At 43.6% G+C, this 21255-nt stretch overlaps 1 protein-coding gene and 1 pseudogene across 1 annotated transcript in view; one reads left to right on the top strand and one right to left on the bottom strand.

Annotated features, from left to right (window-relative positions):
* Positions 1-6885: 6885 nt before the first annotated feature.
* On the top strand, positions 6886-7568 carry LOC116904582 (annotated as a pseudogene).
* A 7034-nt stretch (positions 7569-14602) lies between these two features.
* Positions 14603-21255, bottom strand: part of C6H12orf4 (chromosome 6 C12orf4 homolog) — a 35690-nt gene continuing 29037 nt past the window's right edge. Inside the window, exons 12-14 of the mRNA XM_032905615.1 lie at positions 18313-18370; positions 17400-17467; positions 14603-16849 (exon numbers count right to left, since the gene is read on the bottom strand). Coding sequence (XP_032761506.1) covers positions 16757-16849; positions 17400-17467; positions 18313-18370 — 219 coding nt within the window. The 3' untranslated portion in view covers positions 14603-16756. The remainder of the gene's footprint in view (positions 16850-17399; positions 17468-18312; positions 18371-21255) is intronic.

The raw sequence follows: 21255 nt of genomic DNA on the forward strand, positions 1-21255 counted from the left end.
AAAATGCCTTCTAGGCTTGCCTACAACTTGATCTTATGGAGGCATTTTCTTCCCCTCAGTTTCTTCCCCTCAGTTCACTTTAGCTTGTGTCAATATGACATAAAACTGTCCAGCACATATACTGAAATCAAACCTTTATACCAAGCGGCGTTATAAACATATCACACATATTTATTTAATCATTAGAACAACACCACGAGATAGTTGATTTTCATTCCCATTTGGAGGAAACCCAGTGTGTTGGCTACCATTTGTACCTAGAACCAAAACCACCCGAGAGCACAGATCAAAGGATGGTGTATTTGTCCCAGGAATTTGAAGGGTTCGGACGGCAGTTGTTGATCCTCACACATTTGGGCAGAACATGTGGTGAAGGAGAAAGAGTGAGAGACCGGGATGTAGGCAAGTGGCCTCCAAATGCACCCTCACACACTATGACCTACTCTTTCCACCTAGGACCCACCTCCTAAGGTTTCTAGAACCTTCCTCCCCAAATAATGCCGTGTCAAACTGAAGAGCGCACTTTACATTCAGCCGCAACACACAGATCCACAGGGGTCAGCACCCTGGAGGTTCTACATTGAGCAAGTCAAGTTTGCAGGGCTTGTTTGTGGGGCTCAGAAAGTGTGCCACAAATCACAGTATGTGACATCTCAAAAAATGTAACATCATCTCAAGAAATGAGCCCAGGTGACAGCTGGGGTCTTTGTTTGTTTGTCTGGTGTTATCATTTGATTTTTGTTTTTTTGTAACAGGGTCTCCTTATGTAGTCATGGCTGTAGACCAGGAAAAAATCTTTCTTTCTTTCTTTCTTTCTTTCTTTCTTTCTTTCTTTCTTTCTTTCTTTCTTTCTTTCTTTCTTTCTTTTTCATTTTGGTCTTTGAGGTTTGGGGCTCTGGGGCTTGGGCTCAGTCTACTAGAATTAGTATGCCATCACTCCTTTTTAATTCCCTACTTCCCCCATAACCAGAAAACATCTTCTCTCCAAAGTGTAGGGGAATATCCCTCTGAACTTTGTTATCTTATAGCCTCAACTCCTACTACCTCACAATAGTCCTTTTCTCTCCTCTCAAATAAAATCCAAACATGAGGTCTGGATTCCTCAAACAAACAGTGCTTGGCCACAGCATCTTGCTTTTCCAGAATTGTTACAAAACATGAAAATCAGGCTATATTTTTTTAATGGGGTGGGGGAAATACAGCAAGAAGAAACCCAACATAGCCTATCACATATTACCCCACCATGGGTCCTGTTGGTCATGGCTGAGTTGAGAAGATTGCATAGGAAGCAAATGTCATATGAATTCCTCTATTCCAGGTTTCTAAGCTTCCAGCTTTGTTACTTATTGTCTATGTCTTCCTTGGTCACTCCAACTCTGTTGATAAGGTGATCTGCTTGAAATACAATCTTATCCAACATATTCTTTGTTCAGAAGTCATCAAAAAGATGATACCGGCTCGGGTATTAAATGTGTTGATGGTTAACTCCATGAATGTAGTAAAAAGGCCTATATGTTACACTTGAGGGGGATTTTATTGAGGGCCGGAGAGATGGGTCAGAAGTTAAGAGCACTTGCTGCTTTTGCAGAAGATACAAGTTCAGTTCCCAGTACCCACATAATCCCTCTTAATTATCTGTAACTCCAGTTCAAGAGAATCTGACACCCTCTACTGGCCTCCCTCTCAAGGCTCCTCTATGCATTGTGATGCACATAAAGGCACACATAAAAGTAATAAATATTTTAATATAATATTATATACTCTTGAGTTATTGTTGTGGTAACAATTGAAAAATAGTTTTCTATCAGTTCCTGTGAGCAAATCCACTAGTTCTGGTTACTATTCTCCGTGCAGTCTCCTAGGCGGTAGTTACCACGCCACACACACACACACACACACACACACACACACACACACACACACACACACACACACACACACACAAGGTCACAGCCCAACTTTGGCGATCAAGATGGAGCCCACGGAGCAGGACGGTTCAGAGTTAGGTGAACTGGATCGATTTTATCTCGTCTAGGTGGGCGGTTTTTATCTTTATCAATTGGCAGTGAATTTATCGTGGATGAATTGTGGACTGAGAATTTGACATGTAAAATTTAATTGCTAAATTACAAGTTTCTGGAACTTTGATTTTACCAGGCTAAAGAGGACAGAGTGTGAAAGAAATGGCTGAGAGGCAGTTGGGGCGTGCGGATCTGGTTCTGTTGCCCACTCGGAGGGGAACTCACAGGCCTGAACAGTGTGTGTGTGTGTGTGTGTGTGTGTGTGTGTGTGTGTGTGTGTGTGTGTGTGTGTGTGTGTGTGTGTGTGTGATGGTAACTACCATCTAGGGGATCGTACAGAGAGTAGCAGCTGGAGGAGCGGCTTCACCAAGGGAACTGATAGAAAATGTTCTTTTTAATTTTTACTGCAACAAGTTATAACTCCCCTTAGTAAAAGAAAAGAAAAACAATTGTCATGTCTCTCCTTTGGAATTCAGTTTTCCCTACCCTCATCTCCCACTATAGGGTGCTGCTCCCCACCCTGAGCGCTCAATCCCCTGCTTCTCTGGACATTGATCCATTGTTCTAACTGAATCCATTGTTCTTCTTACCCGTCCCTATTCCACACTCACCTTGATACCAGTTCAAGTGCCACCTCTTGGGAAACTCCACCCCTGACTGACCTCTCCCTGCTCTAAACCTGCTTTGCATTTAGTGTCAGTTTTTATACCATCCCTTAGAAGAGGAGACCAATGTCTTCTCATCTCTGTAACCCAGTGTCCTGCATGGCAGTGTGTAGACAACTTTAAAAAACAAAGGAGTAAATTAATCAATTGCATTTTTTGTTACACTTTCAGGGGATCAGGTTTGTGGAGAAGGTTGGCCGCAGCGTCTTGCTTTTCCTGTGTTGTTGTTACAAAACACAGACATCAGGCTACATTTGGGGATGGAAGACAAGGAAATATAAGAAGAAAACAACACGATTAATCCATGTTATCCCATCCTAAGTCTTGCTGGTCATGGATGGGTTGAGAGGACAGCATAGGAAGCAAATGGTACATGACTTATATTCCAGGTTTCTAAACTTCTCAGCCTGTTAGCCATTCAGTCATTCCTTGTCTTGTCTTGAGGGGTTTTTCTTTCAAGTAGACAGTAAAATCCTCAGTCTACATCTCTGACTATTCAAGGCAGGGTATGGTGGCTTGGCTGAAAAAGTGGATCCTTTTACACATCGTCAGTGATGATCTGGAAAGGGCAGACCCTGAGCAGGCTGCAGCCAGTCCCAGGATGCCTGACTGAATGGCGGTTGGTCCACCCTTAACCACAGATGGTTCACTGTCCACCACTTTTGGCATTCATGAAAGCATTTGGAAAGAGATGTAACAATTTCCCCTGAGGGCTTATTTTTAAAGCTAGTATAAGAGAGTGCTTGCCGGAAGTGGGGTCAAACAGATTTGAGAACATTCAGTGGCCCGGTGAATGGGATGGGACCTGCTCAAGAAAAGATAACAGTGTCTGGTTCTTAATTTGGGACCTCTGATTCCCTGGGGCAAGTCAGGCCAAGGGGAAGGGATGACTTCCCACCAAACAGAGCCTTTCCATCGAGATAAGGAACTAGTCAGGCATGGTTTTCTCAGCTCCAGTCTTAGGATTAGAGATGAAAAGCCAGAGAGCTACTTGGTGACTTTATCTTCACTCAGTGAAAACCATAACGGTTTTATTGAGGGGCTACATGTGCCTAGAGCTCTGCCAGGCATAAGGAATCAAAGTAGAACAAGAGATTTTTATTTAAATATTTTTATTAATTTATTCTCTCATATGTTACACTCTGACCACAGTTTCCACCCTCCCTCCCCCACCTCCTCCATCCCCCATACTTCCTCCCTCCCCATCCAATCTTCCTCTATGTCGCTTCAGAAAAAGGCAGACCTCCAGGGTTATCAATGAAAGACGGCACAGCAAGTTGCACTAAGATTAGTCACCTCCCTCATATTAAGGCCGGGCCAGGCAACACAGTAGGACAGGGGCTCCAAAGCAGGCAAAATCCTCAGAAACAGCACCACCACCACCACTTCCTGTTAGGAGTCCCTCAAAAACACCAAGCTGTACAACTAGAACATGTAAGCAGAGGACCTAGGCTAGACTCATGCCCACTTCCTGATTGTCAGTTCAGTCTCAGTGAGCCCCTGTGAGAGACCTGAGATTTTTGACCCTTCAAAAACACCTAGAAAACAGTAGGAAGGCAAGCAAACATGTAAATATTCTACTGTGGAAAATACAACCATGATAAGGAAAAGCGATAGGGAATCTGGGGGGGGGGTGTCTCAAGAGGAAAAGTGGGGATGAGTCGGACAACCAGACAATTGGAGGGAGGTGTTATCAAGAGAAGATTGTGCTGTGCTCAAGGCAAGGAAGAAGGGATTTGTATATAAATATGTAGGCCGTTCAGTCACTTTCAACAATGGCAACTATAATAATGGCCCAAAGGCCAGAGCCAGCCAATCACCTGTTTTATTTGAACACAGTCCCATTCACTCCCTTGCACACTATCTGTGGCTGCCTTTTTACTGCAGGAAACCATGGGTTACCCTGCAACATTCATGTTACCATTGCTCCCCTGGCCATATCTTGACACAACTGTCATTATTGTAACTCATGGGATCACAGCTGGGTAAGAATGTTGATGACTTTTGACTCTCAGCAGCCTACATGGCACGTCGAGTGCTAGTCATGTGCGAGGAAGCTTCCTGGCTAGTACCAGATTGATGTTTCCATTTCCTGTGGTAAAACTGTGTTGTCTTCAGCTGTGAGGTCAACCAGGAGGAGTGGCGAGAGCCTTTATTGTCCCATGAATTTCTATGGTAGCCTTGACTAACAACTTGAGGGGAGGTATTCCACACCCAGCACTGGGGTTTTTAATTTGACAACCTTTGGCTTCTAGGAAGAACATTATTCCCTCTGTGGTAACTCCAGCAAAACTCCTCTATATTAACAAAACACGTGAAGGTTATAAAATAGCAGATTTCCACGTGGCTCTTCCTGAACATCCTTAGTATTGTTCATCTCTCCTCATATCTCCTCCTCTGCCTTACCCTCCCATCCCTCACCCAACTTAAATCTTCCACCCCATTGTTTCCACGTCCCCCTTCATGTCCCCTGTGCTCTACCTTCCATCTTCCCTTACGTTCTGTCTTCCCTCTCCTCCAATGGTCCTTTTCTAGTTTTGGGGGTTTTACAGACACTGTAAATTAAATACACAAGTATAAAGATTTGGCAGCAAGATCCACTTATGGGTGAGAACATGTAACATTAGTATTTCTGGAGCTGAGGTACCTTGGTATGTTTTCCAGATCCGTCCATTTACCTGAAATGTTCAGTGTTTTTGTTATAGCTGAATAACATTCAGTTGCGTACAGGTTCTGCATTTTCATTACCCATTCTCCAGTGGATGGGCATCTAGGGCTGTCACCATGTCACAGCTGCTTTCTTCCACCCTTCTCCGCCCTTTTATTCTGCCCTTTTAGCCCCTAACACTAGATAGGAGAGAGAAAAGGATGAAGGGAAAGGGGGCAGCATTATTGATGGACTACTTCCATTGATGGATTAGGAACATCTAGTTCCTTGGGGCAAGTTTAATCTTCACCATCAGGAAATCTAAATTTCTTCTTCCTGTTTCTTCTTCATGCCCAACTATGTAACAAACAGCAACCAATCAACAGCCCACCTCACTGGGCCCTAGCCTTTCCCCACCCTCTGAAGAGTCCCCAGAATTCCAAAGGTCTCACAATCGCAGACACTATCTGCAGCTGACAGAATCACACCCCCGCTGGAGCATGAGGCAAATCATAGTCAGCTGCTGTGGACAGTCTGAAGCAGCCCTACATTCCCACAGCTGGCACTGAAAGCATACTCCTATAATGTTTCTGTGCTTTTCAAAGAAACTAAAGTTCTCACTACAATAGCTATTGTGAACTAAGCAGCTATCAACACAGTTGAGCATGTTTCTGTAATATGAAATAGAGTCCTTTGGCTATGTTCCCAGGAACAGTATAGCAGCATTACACAATTGATTCATCTCCAGTTTGCTGAGGGCCCCTACATTGATTTTCACAGTGATGCACCAGTTTGCATCCCCAGAAACAGTGCACAGAAGTGTTCCCTGTTCCTCCCTCACCTCACCAGCACTTGCTACATGCCAGTCTTGTTGTCTTATATCTTAATCATTCTGGTGGAGATAAAATGAGATTCAAAATAATTTTAATTTACATTTCCCTGATGGCTGAGGATGGTGAGCAGGTTTTCTTAGCCATTTGTTATTTCTTCAGAGAACTTCCTGTTCAGTTCTGTAGCACAGTTTCCCTGGGTTATTCTGTCCTTTGAGTCGTTTGTATATTGAAGACATCGTTCCTTTGTCTGAGGTACATCTGGTAAAGACTTTGTTCCCACCCTGTAGGCTGCCTCTCCTATCAATTAAGTTTCCTTTGCAGTGCAGATGCTTTTTAATGTCATAAGGTTCCACTTGTCTTATTACATAGGCAATCGGAGTCCTATTCAGGAAGTCCTATACACAAACCTATCCTAAAGTGTACTCTCTGCCCTTCATTAGAAGTTTCAGCATTTCATCTCTAACATTTCATGTCTTTGATCTACTTGGAATTGATTTGTATAATGCATATATCCAGTTTTCCCAATACCGTTTCTTAAAGATGACTGGTCTAGAGCTTTATTAACATTTTATAAGACTGTAGGCTTTGATTAAGTCTACTGGAGAATGGCAGCCTTATCTCCCAACCAACCTAGTTTGTTTCAAGTCATGCATTCAGACCATCATATGTAGTTATTAATATGTCTCTTCTACTAGAGGTAAAACTGAAGACAAGGAATGGATCCCCGTCACCAAGCTGGGCTGCCTGGTTAAGGACATGAAGATCAAGTCCTTGGAGGAGATCTACCTGTTCTCCCTTCCCATTAAGGAGTCTGAGATTATTGACTGGGCATCTCTAAAGGATGAGGTTCTGAAAATCATGCCAGTGCAGCAGACTTGGGCTGGCCAGCAGACCAGGTTCAAGGCTTTCGTCACTATTGGGGACTACAATGGTCATGTTGGTCTAAGTGCTCCAAGGAGGTTGCCACTGCCATCCAAGGGACCATCATCTTGGCCAAGCTTTCCATCGTCCCTGTGTGGAGAGGCTACAGAGAAACAAGACTGTCAAGCCTCATACTGTGCCAAGCAAGGTGGCAGGCCGCTGTGGCTCTGTGCTGGTGCATCTCATTCCTGTCCCCTGAGGCACTGGCATTGTCTCTGCTCATGTGCCCAAAAAACTACTGATGATGAGCAGTATAGATGACTGCTACATGTAAGTCAGAGGCTGCACTACCACCCTGGGCAATTTTGCCAAGGCCACCTTTGATGCCATCTCTAAGACCTACAGCTCCCTGACCCCTGACCTCTGGAAAGAGACTGTGTTCACCAAGTCTCCTTATCAGGGATTCACTGATCATCTTGTGAAAACACACAGCAGAGTCTCTGTTCAGAGGACCCAGGCTCCAGCTGTGGCTACTACATAGGGGTTTTTATATAAGAAAAATGAATTAAGTTTGCCCTGAAGAATTCAATCAATCATTTTGTATTTGTACTTCATATTTGTAAAGAATTCTTTTATCTATTTTATCCTTTTGTGATTCTAGGAAACAGACAACAGGAAAAATATTAATTATACCTTGTAGATTTGTCAACTGAGATTCAAAGAGAAAGTATAATTTGTCCAAGGTCATAGCTAGCTAGGAAGAGAGCTGGTGGGAAAGGGCAGAATGGCTGCCTCGCTGAGTAAAAACGTAAGCTGTTGGCTCTCTGAAAACTGGTTGTTTTCTGGTGTCTATTTGAGAAAAGGCCATTGCTGTTCAGAAATCTATTACACAGGAACCACCAGGCTTTATTTAATTTAACAAAACTTTTAGAGACAGTTCTTTAAGTCTTATCATAAAGGATCTACTTGCAAATTTAGTTTTTATTTTCTGTTCAGGTTTCTGCCCCCCCCCTTTTTTTAACCTAACGACTTACATCCATCACTTTTAGAAAACATTTAGCCGGGGTTGGGGATTTAGCTCAGTGGTAGAGCACTTGCCTAGCAAGCACAAGGCCCTGGTTCAGTCCCCAACTCAAAAAAAAAAAAAAAAAAAAAAAAAAAAAAAGGAAAAAAGAAAACATTTAGCCATAACGGCTTGTCTAACTAAGTCTTCCTGGACCCAAATATAGTGGGACTCATAATAGTAATGTAGAATATCACACAGATTAAAGGCCTATGCAATAAAAATAAAGATGCAATAAAAATAAAGGAAAACACATGAGAACCTGCCTATGATCCTTGGTATAATAAAGGATATCTCAACTAAGACACAGAATTTAAACTGTAAGGAAATGATAAAATATATCCCATTTAAGTCCTCTGTGAAACTTAATTGGAAAGACAACACAGAACATATGAAGGGGGATTTGCAAGGATGACTTGCAAAGGCTTAACCTTCCAGATATAGACAAGTGACACTGAAGGCAATTTGAACAACATCATCCAAGAGAAAGTACTAAAGACTCATTGATCCTCAGAAATAAAGGCATCCAAGTGCCACCCAACAGGCATATCCAGTGCTACTGGGGTCCCCAGGACGCAGGGAAATGAAAAGCAAAGCACCAGGGGATGTTGTTTTGTTTAGTATTGTCAGAATAGTAAGGCTCAAACCCCTACCTAGTTCACACAAGGATTTGTGAAAGGGGAATGTACATCCTTTTAGAGAGTGATTTGGTGCAACCCCTTGAGTTGAATTTAAAACATATCTACTCTATTTGAAGATGCTGATACTCCCCAATCCAGAAAAAGCTCCTTCTAAGCCCCAGAGAGACTCTAACATGTCTCTACACAGCAGTTGTAGCACAGGGCAAGTGACACAAAGGTGGAAACAAGCTCATGATCAAAGACTAGAATAAATGAACAAGTCAAAAATAATGTGTCAGGCAGAGGGCGTACCTTGGCGAGAGTGCGCTTGCTTGCCTCGCATGTATGAGGCCCTCGGATTTGTCACCAGTGCCCTCTTGGTTCAAAATAGCTGCAAGCAAGATTAATAAAGCTGCTAACCCTAATTACACAGGGGACCTTCCTAAAGCAAGCTGAGTAATGTGTACAAAACGAAGCTCTCGACTGCCCTCCTCACAGTTTCATTGACAGTGCCCCATTTCTATGATCCACCCAGAATATGAAGAACAAAACTGAGAGAGTGCTGGATGCCGAGGAGACAGACGCTATGACCCAATGACATAAAACCACCCGATTCCTCTCTCTAGTCCATGTCCTTGTCATGTGATTATCCAAATGTGCTATCTGTCTGTCTACCTCAAACCTGCTTTAATCAGCACAGTGTGGGCAAAGCAAGCATGTGTCTGTTCTCTCTCTCTTTCATCCCCAACTTCCACTCTGTGATCAAATTGGAGGATGAGACACAGTGAAGGAAGGACAGCAATGCCATCTACACCGGAAAGTAAGCCATCCATTCCCGCCAGCCAAGGCCAAATGCCAAGCCCAGGGCATCAGTTGTCCACCAAATCTATGGCTGACTGGAGACTCATCAATAAGCTAAGGAGAGCCAAGAAAAGAGCTAATGTGACTCACAGAACTATGAAACACAAATGCTTATCAATATCTGATACAAGAGGAAAAAGGGAAGTGGGTCAGCCTGGATCTATGGTGCTTAGTGTGTTCCAAAAAGGAGCCCAAAGTCAAGTGCTGGAGTGCACAGCTATAATTCTAGCACTTGTAAGGTTCAGGCAGGAGGATTATGGGTTCCAGGCAAGCATAGACTATATTGTGAGACCCTTATTAAACAAACAGCAAACAAACACAGCACATTATAGTTAAACAAACATAGGGACTAGGCGTACAAGAATGTACATGGGTAGGTTATGGTAGGCTGAATAATTTCATTGAACTCTACGTTTTGGAGGCATTTTATAAGAAAGAAAATTCAGTTAGAAAATGTTACACCAGTCAAAATGATTCTTAGAAAGAACAAAGGGTATTTATCCACGTCTCCTCTCAGCTCGCCACTACACAACATGCAGCCAGGGACTGGTCCCCTGCTCTACCCCACGACTACCCTTCTCCCTGCCTTCCTAGCACTGAATCTTCTTGTTTCAGCTTCTCATCTGGGGGGCAGGAAACAACTCATCAGCTCTCCAACAAGAGAACTGCAAGAGATAGCCAGTGACGCATGGCTGGGCAGATACTGCACTGTAAGTTATGTGGGTAGACTTGACATCCCCTAACTACTTCATCCTATTGTTATGTCTAAAACTTAGGCTCACCTGACAAAAATACAGCAGTTCTTCCTGCTCCACTCAAATACAAAGTTAGTCACCTACCCTGTGACTTCCTCCCGACATTCTAACCTTCCAGACCCTTTGTATCCGAAACTTTCCACCACTGACACAGGTGGTGCTGTCTGCCTGCCAAGAGGATTTGGGCTTGACCCACTGAGAATAACAAGGGCTTTCAGAGGATACCCACTCAGTGCCAGAGAAAGGCAGGGCTAAGCCCACTTCTCTCAATGGATTTGACATCTCTTTTGGATCAAGCATTGCTAATGTTTCTATTTTGACTCCCACAGCACTCTTGCGTTTTGTTCTGCATTAGTTGTCTGTCCCGGTCATGGGTTGGCTGGTACTTTGAGTTACCCTGTGTTCTTTCACCAACTCCTCGAGGACATAGTGTTTTAAGTGACTTAGTATCTCTACTATCTAATGAGAGGAAGGAAGGAAAGGAGAAAGGTCAGACAGGAAGGAAGATAGGAAGAGGAGGAGGGCAGTCAGGAAGGAAGGATAATAGCAAACATTTATAGAATGACTATATGCCAGGTAGTCTGCTCATATTTGATCCTTCCAACTACTCAATGAGGTAGATACTATTATTAATTTCCATCCAGCTTACCAATGAAAAAGCATGCTTAAGAAGGGTAGGTAATATGCCTAATGTGACAAGCCACAGTACATAAATTGGAGCCAGCCTTTGAACCATGTTTGTGTAAACTTCTCAGGCAATGCTCCCGATTTCTGATGCCATATACTCTTGCTTGGATTAGACACTTTTGAATATGGGGAGCTAACAGGAAAATGAGATTTGATATAAAGGGGAAAAAATGAAAAAAAAATCTAGAAAGGATGGAAAAAAGACAGATACCCATCAATCTGTTTTCCTCCTGGGTCACACCTATCTATGACAACACCGTTCCTGCTGGATACCTAAACATCTCCAGAGAGGAACTGTTGGCTGTCTTTGCGATGAGTTCTAAGTTTCAGTTTCTGTATGATGCATGTGAATAAGAATGACCTTCATAGGTTTATATATTTGAATGCTTAGGGATTTGTATTTGAAAGGATTAGAAGGTTTGGCTTTGTTGGAGGAAGTGTGTCACTTTGAGGTTTCCAAAGCCCAAGCCAGGCTCACTGGCTTTCTCTTCTTGCTGCCTGTGGATCCAGATGTAGAACTCTCAGCTTCTTAGCCAGCGCCATGACTGCCTGCATGCTGATGACCGACTAAACCTCTGAAATGAGAAGCAAGCCCCAATTACGAGTGTTTCTTTCGTAAAAGTTGCTGTGGTCATGGTGTGTATTCATAGAGGACATTGGCTAGGACAATAAAGATCCATAGATAGTTCTATGTGTCCCCTGCCTCTGAGATCCTCATTCTTTATAGTAATTCTCTTCACTTTCCACAGTAGCTAAACACACTGGATTAGTGAATGCCCATCACTACTTTTCGAAGAAATATCAAATTATGTTTCTCACACCTCTGTCCACATTTCCGTTAGCTGATGAACACAGCTCCATTGGTGTTTCTGTTTAAAGTCACTTTATTTGATCCTTACTGCTGATTCATTCACCTTGAACTCCTGGCTGACAGCATTCGAACCCATGCCACATTTGGCATGTTCTCCATAAAGCACACCAGGACACCTTAGGCTTATGAGCATCGGATGGCACTTCAGCACTGTGCTTTTGGATCATTTAAAATAGCAAACTAATTAAAAGCACAAAAATAAAAAAACCCCACAGCACTAAACAGACCAAATGAAGCATTTCTTCTGTTATGAACTCAAAGCAAGGCAGTAAGGCATCACCCTGCCCACGGGAACCAGGCTTGTGTGTGTGAGCAACTCAGTTTGTGGGGTGTTCCATGAGTGCTCAGGGAGAACTGAAAGTCCTCCACCAGGAATGTATCACACATGTGTTAGTTACTTTCCTATTGCTGTGATAAAGCACCATGACCAAAAGCAACTTGGTCACCGTCCTCCATGAAGGGAAGTCAAGACAGGAACCTGGAGGCAGGAACTGAAGACACCATGGAGGAGTGCTGCTTACTGACTTTGTTTGCTGTGGCTTGCTCAGCTTGCTTTGCTATACAACCTAGGACCACATACTCAGGGCCGGCACCACCCACAGTGGGCTGAGCCCTCCCACAATGACTAATCTACAAAATGCCCTAAAGCCCAATCATATGGAGGCAGTTTCTTAATTGAAGCTCATTCTTCTCAATTCTGTGTCAATTTGACAAAAAACAAAAGCAAGCCCCAAACCTAAGAACCTAACCAGCAGAATGTATGATATAGATGTGATGAAACTACTGCTTTTGTTGCCCACCCCCACCCGTGTGTGTGTGTGTGTGTGTGTGTGTGTGTGTGTGTGTGTGTGTGTGTGTGTGTGTACCTGTCCATGCCATGGACACCAGTGCGCTGGTTTCAAGGCTTTGCCATTATTCCATTGAGACAAGATCTCTCACTGACTTGGATTTAGGGAGGTAGCCCGCAATTCCCAGAAATCCTCTCGTCTCTACTCTCCACAGGAGTGGGTTACAGGTCCATGCACAGCCTCACCAAGCTTCAAACTCAGGTACTTCTGCCTGTGTGGCAAGTGCTCCCACCCACTGAGCCACTCCCAGTCACCACTGTTAGTGACCTTTGCAGGCACACTGCACTCAAGCGAGCAGGTAGGTCCACGCAAGTGGGATCTGTGATTAGCAAGAATGGACTGTATGTGGCATGAAGTTCAGCCAACTCGTAGACGGTTTCCTATGGGTCAACGGAAAGCACAGCAAGAGAAGTGCCAAGCGTTCAGTGCTAACCTGAGCTGTGTGTCTTTGGACATGATGCCACACACACTGGGTCTGTAGGGAACCTTAAAAGAGAGGACACGCGTCTATTCCCCGATCCCTCTGTCTCCAGCTGTGGTGCCCCGTTTGGGGTTCTGTGCTTTAGGACAAGAATCAGAGCTTACACCAAGTGCCAAAGTTCTGTTTGTGATTTTGGGTTTTGACTTCCTGGAATTATATAATGACAAGTCTACTGTAGAGCATGTGTCAGCTGCTACACGGAACTGCGCCTCACAGACTGCTCGAGTAATTTCAACTGTGTGCTGAGCGTTCACATTCCAGCCGTGTGGGGACACTAGGGTCCCGGGTGCTTAGAGGACAGAAGATCGGTTATTTAAAGGGTCCTGAAGATAATGGTATACTTTTGGAGGCTGGTGTGAAATAACCCTTTTATCGGTTCACATTTATGATAATGATTTTTACACTGCTTCGGGTGCTTTTGGTCTTTCTATCCAGCTCCAGGGCTTCTCCCCCAGGACTAAGGAATGTTTCTGCGCTGGAGAGTTTTCTTCGTGTGAGACATGAGATGCAACTGAAGTGACATAAATGACGGTGTGTGCTGTGTCAACAACAGAACTGCCAACTCCTGGGCCAGCGAGATTCTTGGGCTGAAATTCCTTTTCCATGTGTTTCTTCCATTTTGGTCCCAGTGTCGTGCTGAGACCCAGCTGGCGCCAGGCCTCTAGATCAATGGAAAGGGTATGGCCTCCCTTGCTGCACTTGGGAACAGGTGTGGGCTGGGAGGAGCAGTGAAGAATGGAGTCTCAGGCTCAGCATTCTGGTCTCAGTTCCATACCAGGTTGAAGGCCTTGAGGCCCTCACAGGCATCTATCTTAGGGACAGTCAACTGTTGACACAGACAGAAAACTGTTCACCAGGACATTCTTTACCCGTGCTGGGTTAAGGACACCACCACCACTTCTCTCAACATACTGGCTGTTCCTTACTGCACCATTTGCAGTTCTACCTAGAAACTTTGCTATCCTTCCTGTTATCAGAACTGAGGATCTACTCATCTATTGTGACTTAAGCTGTACTGTGGCCCAACTGAGTGGAATGACCCTTGGGAGGTGTGGCCTACTGAAAGCAGTTAGGGGCTGGCGGGCACCTTTGAGAATATTTGCCTTGTCCTTTGCTTCCTTTGCTCCTTATCCACCAAGAAGTGAGCAGGCCTCTGGGAGCACACACTCCCCCCAGAATGCATTGTGCTCCACAGACCCAGAGCAACAAGGCCAAGTAACCATGGGCTGGATGCTTATTAAGCTGACTTCTCATATATTCTGTCACAGTGACACAGCTCTCACAAAGTGCTCTCCTCCAAGAAGCTGATCAGAAGACTTGGTTCTTGACTCAAATACAAAATTCTAGGCTCCCGTAATTACAGGATGATTAAAATCCTCACCATATAACTATATGCAACTATGTTTTAATTACAATTGTGATGCAATTTTTGGGTGTGTTTTCATCAGTGACATCTAACATTGTAGGAATGTTTTCTCCAATCTTATCACTGATGCATACTGTATAATACAGCACTAACTGAAAACTGGATACTCAATACATTTGCCTTGATTTTACAGGTCAAGTTTTACTTTATATTGTCATTCAGTGAAGGCCCCATTTACAAGTGACTTGGTAGAGCAGTCTTGGGGTGACAACGAAAACTGGTCAGCAGCATTCATCAACCTCCCTGGACTCTGACAGCTGGATGCAGCTGTTGAGATGTGGTTCCCCACAACCCTGTTCCCAGAAATAAAGACTCTGAGTTACAATTATCTTTACAAACACCTTGGCCACAAGCCTTGGTTGGGTCCCTAGATTCTAACTTAATAACCCATTTATTCTAATCTAAGTCCGCCATGTGGCTGCTTACCTCTGCTCAGCTCCTAGGCTTCCGCTGTCCTTCATGTTCCCAGGAGAATCCCACCCACCCTCTGGCCCAGAGTCCTTACTTCCTACCAGAATTCCCTGCCTCAGCTACCAGCCAATCGGCTTTATTTGACAGGTGAAGCTTCCAAACAGACATAAGAGATTCCCTCTACACACCACAGTTCAATCTGCTGGTGTGCCCCTAAAATGTCTTCAGCCCCACAGCATCTGTAGAAAGATCCTAAGGCCTCCTTTTGAATCCTCACACTCCTGGTACACCCCTGGCTCAGAGTGCCTTTTATGGATCCCACCGTATCCACACCCCAGCTAAGCCTACCAGTTTAATAGAAACGGTCTAACCCTGACCTGTCCATCTCTGGTTTCTAACATCTGCCCTGCACCAGAATTAATTCTAATGAGAGCAAAGGTGCTTGAAAGACCATTTCTTCCAGGAAATGGGGAATCTCCAAAAGCAGTACCAAGCCCTTGGCAGAGAACTTGGAAAAATTCGTATTTAATGGTCAGTGTGGACTGGGTTCCATCTCTTCCTGGAGTAGAAAATCAGGAGATCCCTCCATGGGAAAGTACTCTGTCCACCAACAGAGAGTCTACCACAGTTCTGACACTCTGCCATACTAAGAGATTACTGTGCTTGTTTTCTTCACATCAAGAAATACCACTTTATAATGACACCAAAGACTTCATATTTCATCCTACTGTGCAATACCAACACAGAATTACCTGGATGTGAAGAGACCTCAGCTTTTATGGATGTCTGTGCACTGCTGTAGTAGTCACTGCTCTTAGCAATACACATGGGATCCATGACGAGCAGCCCATGAGGAGAGAGCACCCCAAAACCAAGTTGGACAAAGGAGGACAAACATCGGAGATCAGAGTCAGAGACCTGAAAGCCATTTCTGTCATAGAGATGAGGGGAGGAATGGGGACAGGGACTCCAGGGGATGGAGAAATAAAAGCGAGCCGTTGGTCAGTGTTGCAGACACCAGAATGCTACCAGGCGTGGGTTTACACTAACTTACATCAGGCCGACAAAAAAGAACACTATTTTCCCGGCCCATGAAATGTTATTAATAGACATGGGCAAGGTCACAGAGGGAAGGTGAGACAGGGGTAAAGAATTCAAAGCCTTCTCTGACTCTAACTTATACAACCTTAGAAAGAGATGATTAAAAGCCAGGCTTTGAAACAGGAGAATTTAAAACAACATGCACATTTGTCTGGTATATTTACAAACTACAAAAACATTTTCATAAGAAACTTACACTGAAATGTATATTTAAATTTTGATTTGACAAATAAAGTAGAAGGAAGATTGTACTTGTATGCCCGATTATGCCTGTTCCTAATACAGAACTCATGCCTTGGAAAAACCAGAAGTCTCCATGGAAACGCAATGGCATACAAGTGTCCGTGTTTGAGAAACATTTTAAGTGTTAGCATCATCATCCCCTGATAGGACATATAGGTAGAAAGAAGAGCTATTATTCCACAAAGGACTGAGTAGGAGCTCACTGGGAGCTGCTTCTGGTCTGTGAAGCAGACACGTTTTGGAATGTTAGATAACGTACATCATCATTAACGGGGGCTCGTGGCCCCCCAGGCACCTTCCGCTTAACAGGAGTCCAGGAGTTCAGAAATCCTCTTCTGTCAGTCAGTGTGTCAGTGTATGGTTTAGTGCTTGGATGTCAGAGTGAGTGTTGAGGAGACCCGGAAGATCTGTGGGAGCATGTTACTCAGCTGATAAAACATTTCTTCAGAAATGCTCTGTAAGAGGGAGACAAGGGCAAATGTGCACTTGTTAGATCCTCACTGACACTTTTGGTCTTTCAAAGTATTTTAAAACATGGCTGTCACTCTAGATAAGGAGAATAATATGTGAAAATTATCTTCCATGATGAATTCAATTTTGTACGTATAGATTGGAGCTGCTTTTCTGGTTCCAACCCTCTGGAAACTTACATTGTTTTTGTCAAGTAAAGCTTTTGGTCACTAGAGAAACCCCTAGTCACCAGCAGCATGAGTGGAAAACTAGTTTTGCTAACTTCTAAGCAGAATTCAGAGCTGTTGAGGGTAGCGGCACATGCCCCAGACCAGCCCCAGCCCCAGGCAGGGATAAGCAAATCTGAGTTCAGTCCAGATCTACAGAGTGGTAGGTGCTCAGATCTTTGACAGTATACCGAATGCCTGCACGGCAGAGTTCATGGTGGCATGCTTGGCTGTGCCTCTGAGGAATCTTAAAAGGCCTTAGTTTGGAGTGGGATCTACTCAGATAACACAGCTGTGGGCTGGGGCAGGATCTGCTCAGAAAACATACCTGTGGTACCAGAAATTGCACTGTCCGAGAAATTCCTCCATCCCATGAAGCCATCTCCATCATGAAACCTAAAACAGAACAACAAGCTGCTATGTTATGAGCTTCCATACCAAGATGAGAGGGAATTTCATGTGGAGCCTCTTGTCTTGACCTCTTAGCCACTTGTCTAGAGGAAAGGCTACATCTCTGGGAGAGATAAAGACCTACACTTCCCAATTCTCTATGCTAGAAAGGTTTAACAGCCTTGTCAACATGCACAAAGGCCTACAAGACCTTTGTAGGCTGAAGATAAAACAGATAATGAAAGGTTAACTTAGCATGTGACTGAAATTAAAGTCAATCAAGGGCAGCAGAAACAGCAAAGTGTAAGGAGCACTGGTGGGGGTTTGTATTAACCATCAATTTGACCAAGATCTCGAATCACCATGGAGACTTTGCATGTCTGTGGGGTTGAGGTTGGATGATGCACCCTCAGTGCCCTCAGTGTGGGTGGCATCGTTCCATTGGCTGGGGTCCTAGACTTTGTAAACAGGAGACAGCTACCGGAACACCAACATTCACCTCTTGGTTTCTTGACTGTAGATGCATAGTGACCAGACTGTATCCTGCTGCTAAGTCTTCCCTATTGCCAGACTGTAACCTCAAAGTCTGAGCAAAAATAAAGCCTTTCTCCCTTCCTTTGATTTTGTCAGGCGTTTTGTTTCAGTACCATGTAAAGTAACCAATACACTACCCAAATATCCTTATATCTCAAGATGGCTAGAGATATGTTTACTTTGTAACTGGTAAAAGATAAAATAAAATCTATTATGAAATATTTGGCCAGTTAAGTATTTGACCAAAGCACCAGGGACAGAGGCAAGTTAGTCTTTCCTTTGGGAAGCTCTTCTTTCAATAGTTGGGAAAGCCTTACCTTTGACACACTTAAACACCAGTTCAGCTCTCCTTAAGCACCAAGGTATAGTCATTTCCTAAAAACAAACACACACACAAATATGTGTTCAGTCTAATTTCATAAAAAAACCTATATCATCACAATGAAATGTTATAATATAATCAAATGTAATGCTGAGTGTCCCTATTTCAGATGAGTCCAGGATAACATGCTAGTCATCCCAAATGGATTTTCTTGGCTTTTAGACATACAACTTCTGGCCAGTAGACTATCCTTATGGAATACAAGTTGATTTAATGAGCCTAGCAAACCAGACTTAAAAATGAACGTATCTGTGAAATTTTAAAGTTGGCTAGTGACATAGGAACTTCACCAAACAAACACTGAATATTAGCATAGATAATGCAATGGAACTGCACAATAACTTCAAGTAAAACAAAATGCTTAATTTGCCATAGAACGCATTATCACAAAAGTGACAGAATAAACGAGCAGTCCCCAGCCGACAGCTGATGAATCCGATGCACTCATTGTCTTCATTCATTCTGGAATAACTGAGGGTGGAGGAGATCTCAGGCGGGGAGGGAGCTGGAGGAGAGAGACTCCTCAGGAGACCAGTTTCAGGGAGCAGCTCCTTTAATTGGAGGTTGTGGGGAGAAGACATTCCAAACCTTTGGGGTGTGAAGGGGCTATCAGGGTGGTGTACAGCATTGGTCAGGGCTCGGGTGCTAGGGCTGCCTCATTTGCATAAGGAAGAATTCCGGGTGATTGCTGGACTGGCCTTGTAAGAAGAGGGGAAGTTTAACCTAACTGTGACCATACTGACCTACTCTGATGCTGGCCCAAGGCAGAGGGAGCTCCCACTCCTGCTCTTGAGAGGAGATTTCCAGGGTTGAACATGACTGGATCTCATCTCTGGACCAGCTCCTCCCAGTCCCGTGGTTCCCTGACCCCACAAAAAGCAAGCAAATCTTTTCACTGCTCCTCTCAGAGAGCACCACATTTTACCCACTAACGCCATGTTCCCTTGTTTTGTGAAACTAATATATGGCCTACAACAAATATCTGTGAGACTAATTAAGAACTTCACACTGTTCAGAATGCTGCGATCTGACAGTCATTGATGTTACTTAGAAGATAGACTAAATGCCAAGTCACGATCCCAGCACAGACACAAGAGTGAGCTAGGGTCTACGAGAGTCTAAGGTGCAGTGGGCTGCATTGTCATATCGACTTCATTTTATTGCTCGGCAGTGGGAGTCTCAGAAGACATTGTCAGACAGCTACTGTTCTCCATCCAGCAATCCATCTCCTCAGTACGTCAGATGTCTGCCAGCTTTCTTACTCTGTCACTCATGCTTTCCTGATTAAACCAGTACCTCAGGGGGTGGAGAGATGACTCAGCACTTAGGAGCACTTGCTGTTCTTACAGAGGACCCAGGCTCAACTCCCAGCACCTAGCGGTGGCTCACAACTATCTGTCACTCCAGTTCCCGGTGATCTGACACCCTCTTCTGACCTCCTCAGGTACAACCATGAACATGGTGCATAGACACATGCAGGCGAAACACTCACACACAAAAAATAAAATTAAAAAAAAATGAAACACTCCCTCAAACCCTTTTCCTAAAGGAGTAGTAGCTCTTAGAAGTTCAGAAGGCCATGAGAAGACATGATTCGTTACTTGTTTTCACGGCCTGTGGCCGGTAGTTACACAAGAAGCTCACTCGCAGAGGCAAAGTTCAGAATAAATTGTTGTAGTGAGATACAGACCGAGTGGGCAGGCAGCAGTAACAGAATTCACAGAGTAAGTCCTATGTAGTGGCAAAGCTGTTGTCTGGGCAACATGCCTCAGTGAATGAATGCACTATATAGGGGGTACCTCAGAAGCTAAATGGATCAAACTTGAAATCATTCTTGAAACTTGGAATCAAGACAGAAAAATGGAGTCATGTTATCACACTATATATTGTAAATGGACATTGCACTAGGAATAGATTCTAAAAATCTAAAACTGAAATTAAGTCTTAATTTAGATTTTAATGAGAAAAATGCCTTCTATCTAAGCAATGCCCACACGTGGATGCGTGAATCAGGGTTAAGGGTGAACTACTGGAGTTTTTACTTGCTTATTTTCTTTTCTGATTTTTTGAGACAGTATCTTGCTGCATGGTCCAGGTTGCAAAACTCTTGGCAATCCTCCTGTCTCAGCCAACTGAAGGTTAAGATTACAGATATGTGGAACCAAGCCTAAAGCCTCAATATGTCACGTTAGGTTCCCACTCTAGGTCTTCCAAGTTTATGTACCAGTGGAAAAGATTACATGATTATTCTTTACTTCTCATGTATGTGCCTCTGAGATATTCAAAACATTTTTATAAATAAATTTTACAGAAATTATAGACAGCAAGCACATGGATTTGTTTGTTTGTTTGTTTGTTTGTTTCGGTGGCAGAGGCAAGATCTCACTATGTAGGCCCGGCAGGTCTAACATCACAGAGATCCTCTGCCTCCTGATTGCTGGGATTAAAGGTCTTGAGCCATCAGCTTGTTTCTTACTTTTAACATTAAATATTCTGAAGACAGTTACAGTGTACTTATATATAATAATAAAGAAATAAATCTTTAAAAAACACTAAAGTAACACAAGGCTATTATAACTAGTTTGGAAAATGATTTGGCCATATCTGTCAAAGCTAATCAACAACATACCCCCATAACCAATTGCTTAATCTTTAAGTTCATTTATAATAGAACAGTCAAAAAGATATATAAAAGTGTTCATAGCACGTTATTGGCGGTAACCAGAGATTCCGGACCCTGCACAACTCACACCTCTATATCCTGGGCTATGCCATCTGAGTTTGTAGAATAAACTTCTTGACCTTGAATGGATGTTTAAAATTTAACAAAAGGAAAATCTAGAAACCACCCAGATGTCCCCAAATAGTAAAATGGCTA

Source organism: Rattus rattus, chromosome 6 (assembly GCF_011064425.1).
Source record: "Rattus rattus isolate New Zealand chromosome 6, Rrattus_CSIRO_v1, whole genome shotgun sequence".
In the NCBI taxonomy this organism is placed as follows: Eukaryota; Metazoa; Chordata; class Mammalia; order Rodentia; family Muridae; genus Rattus; species Rattus rattus.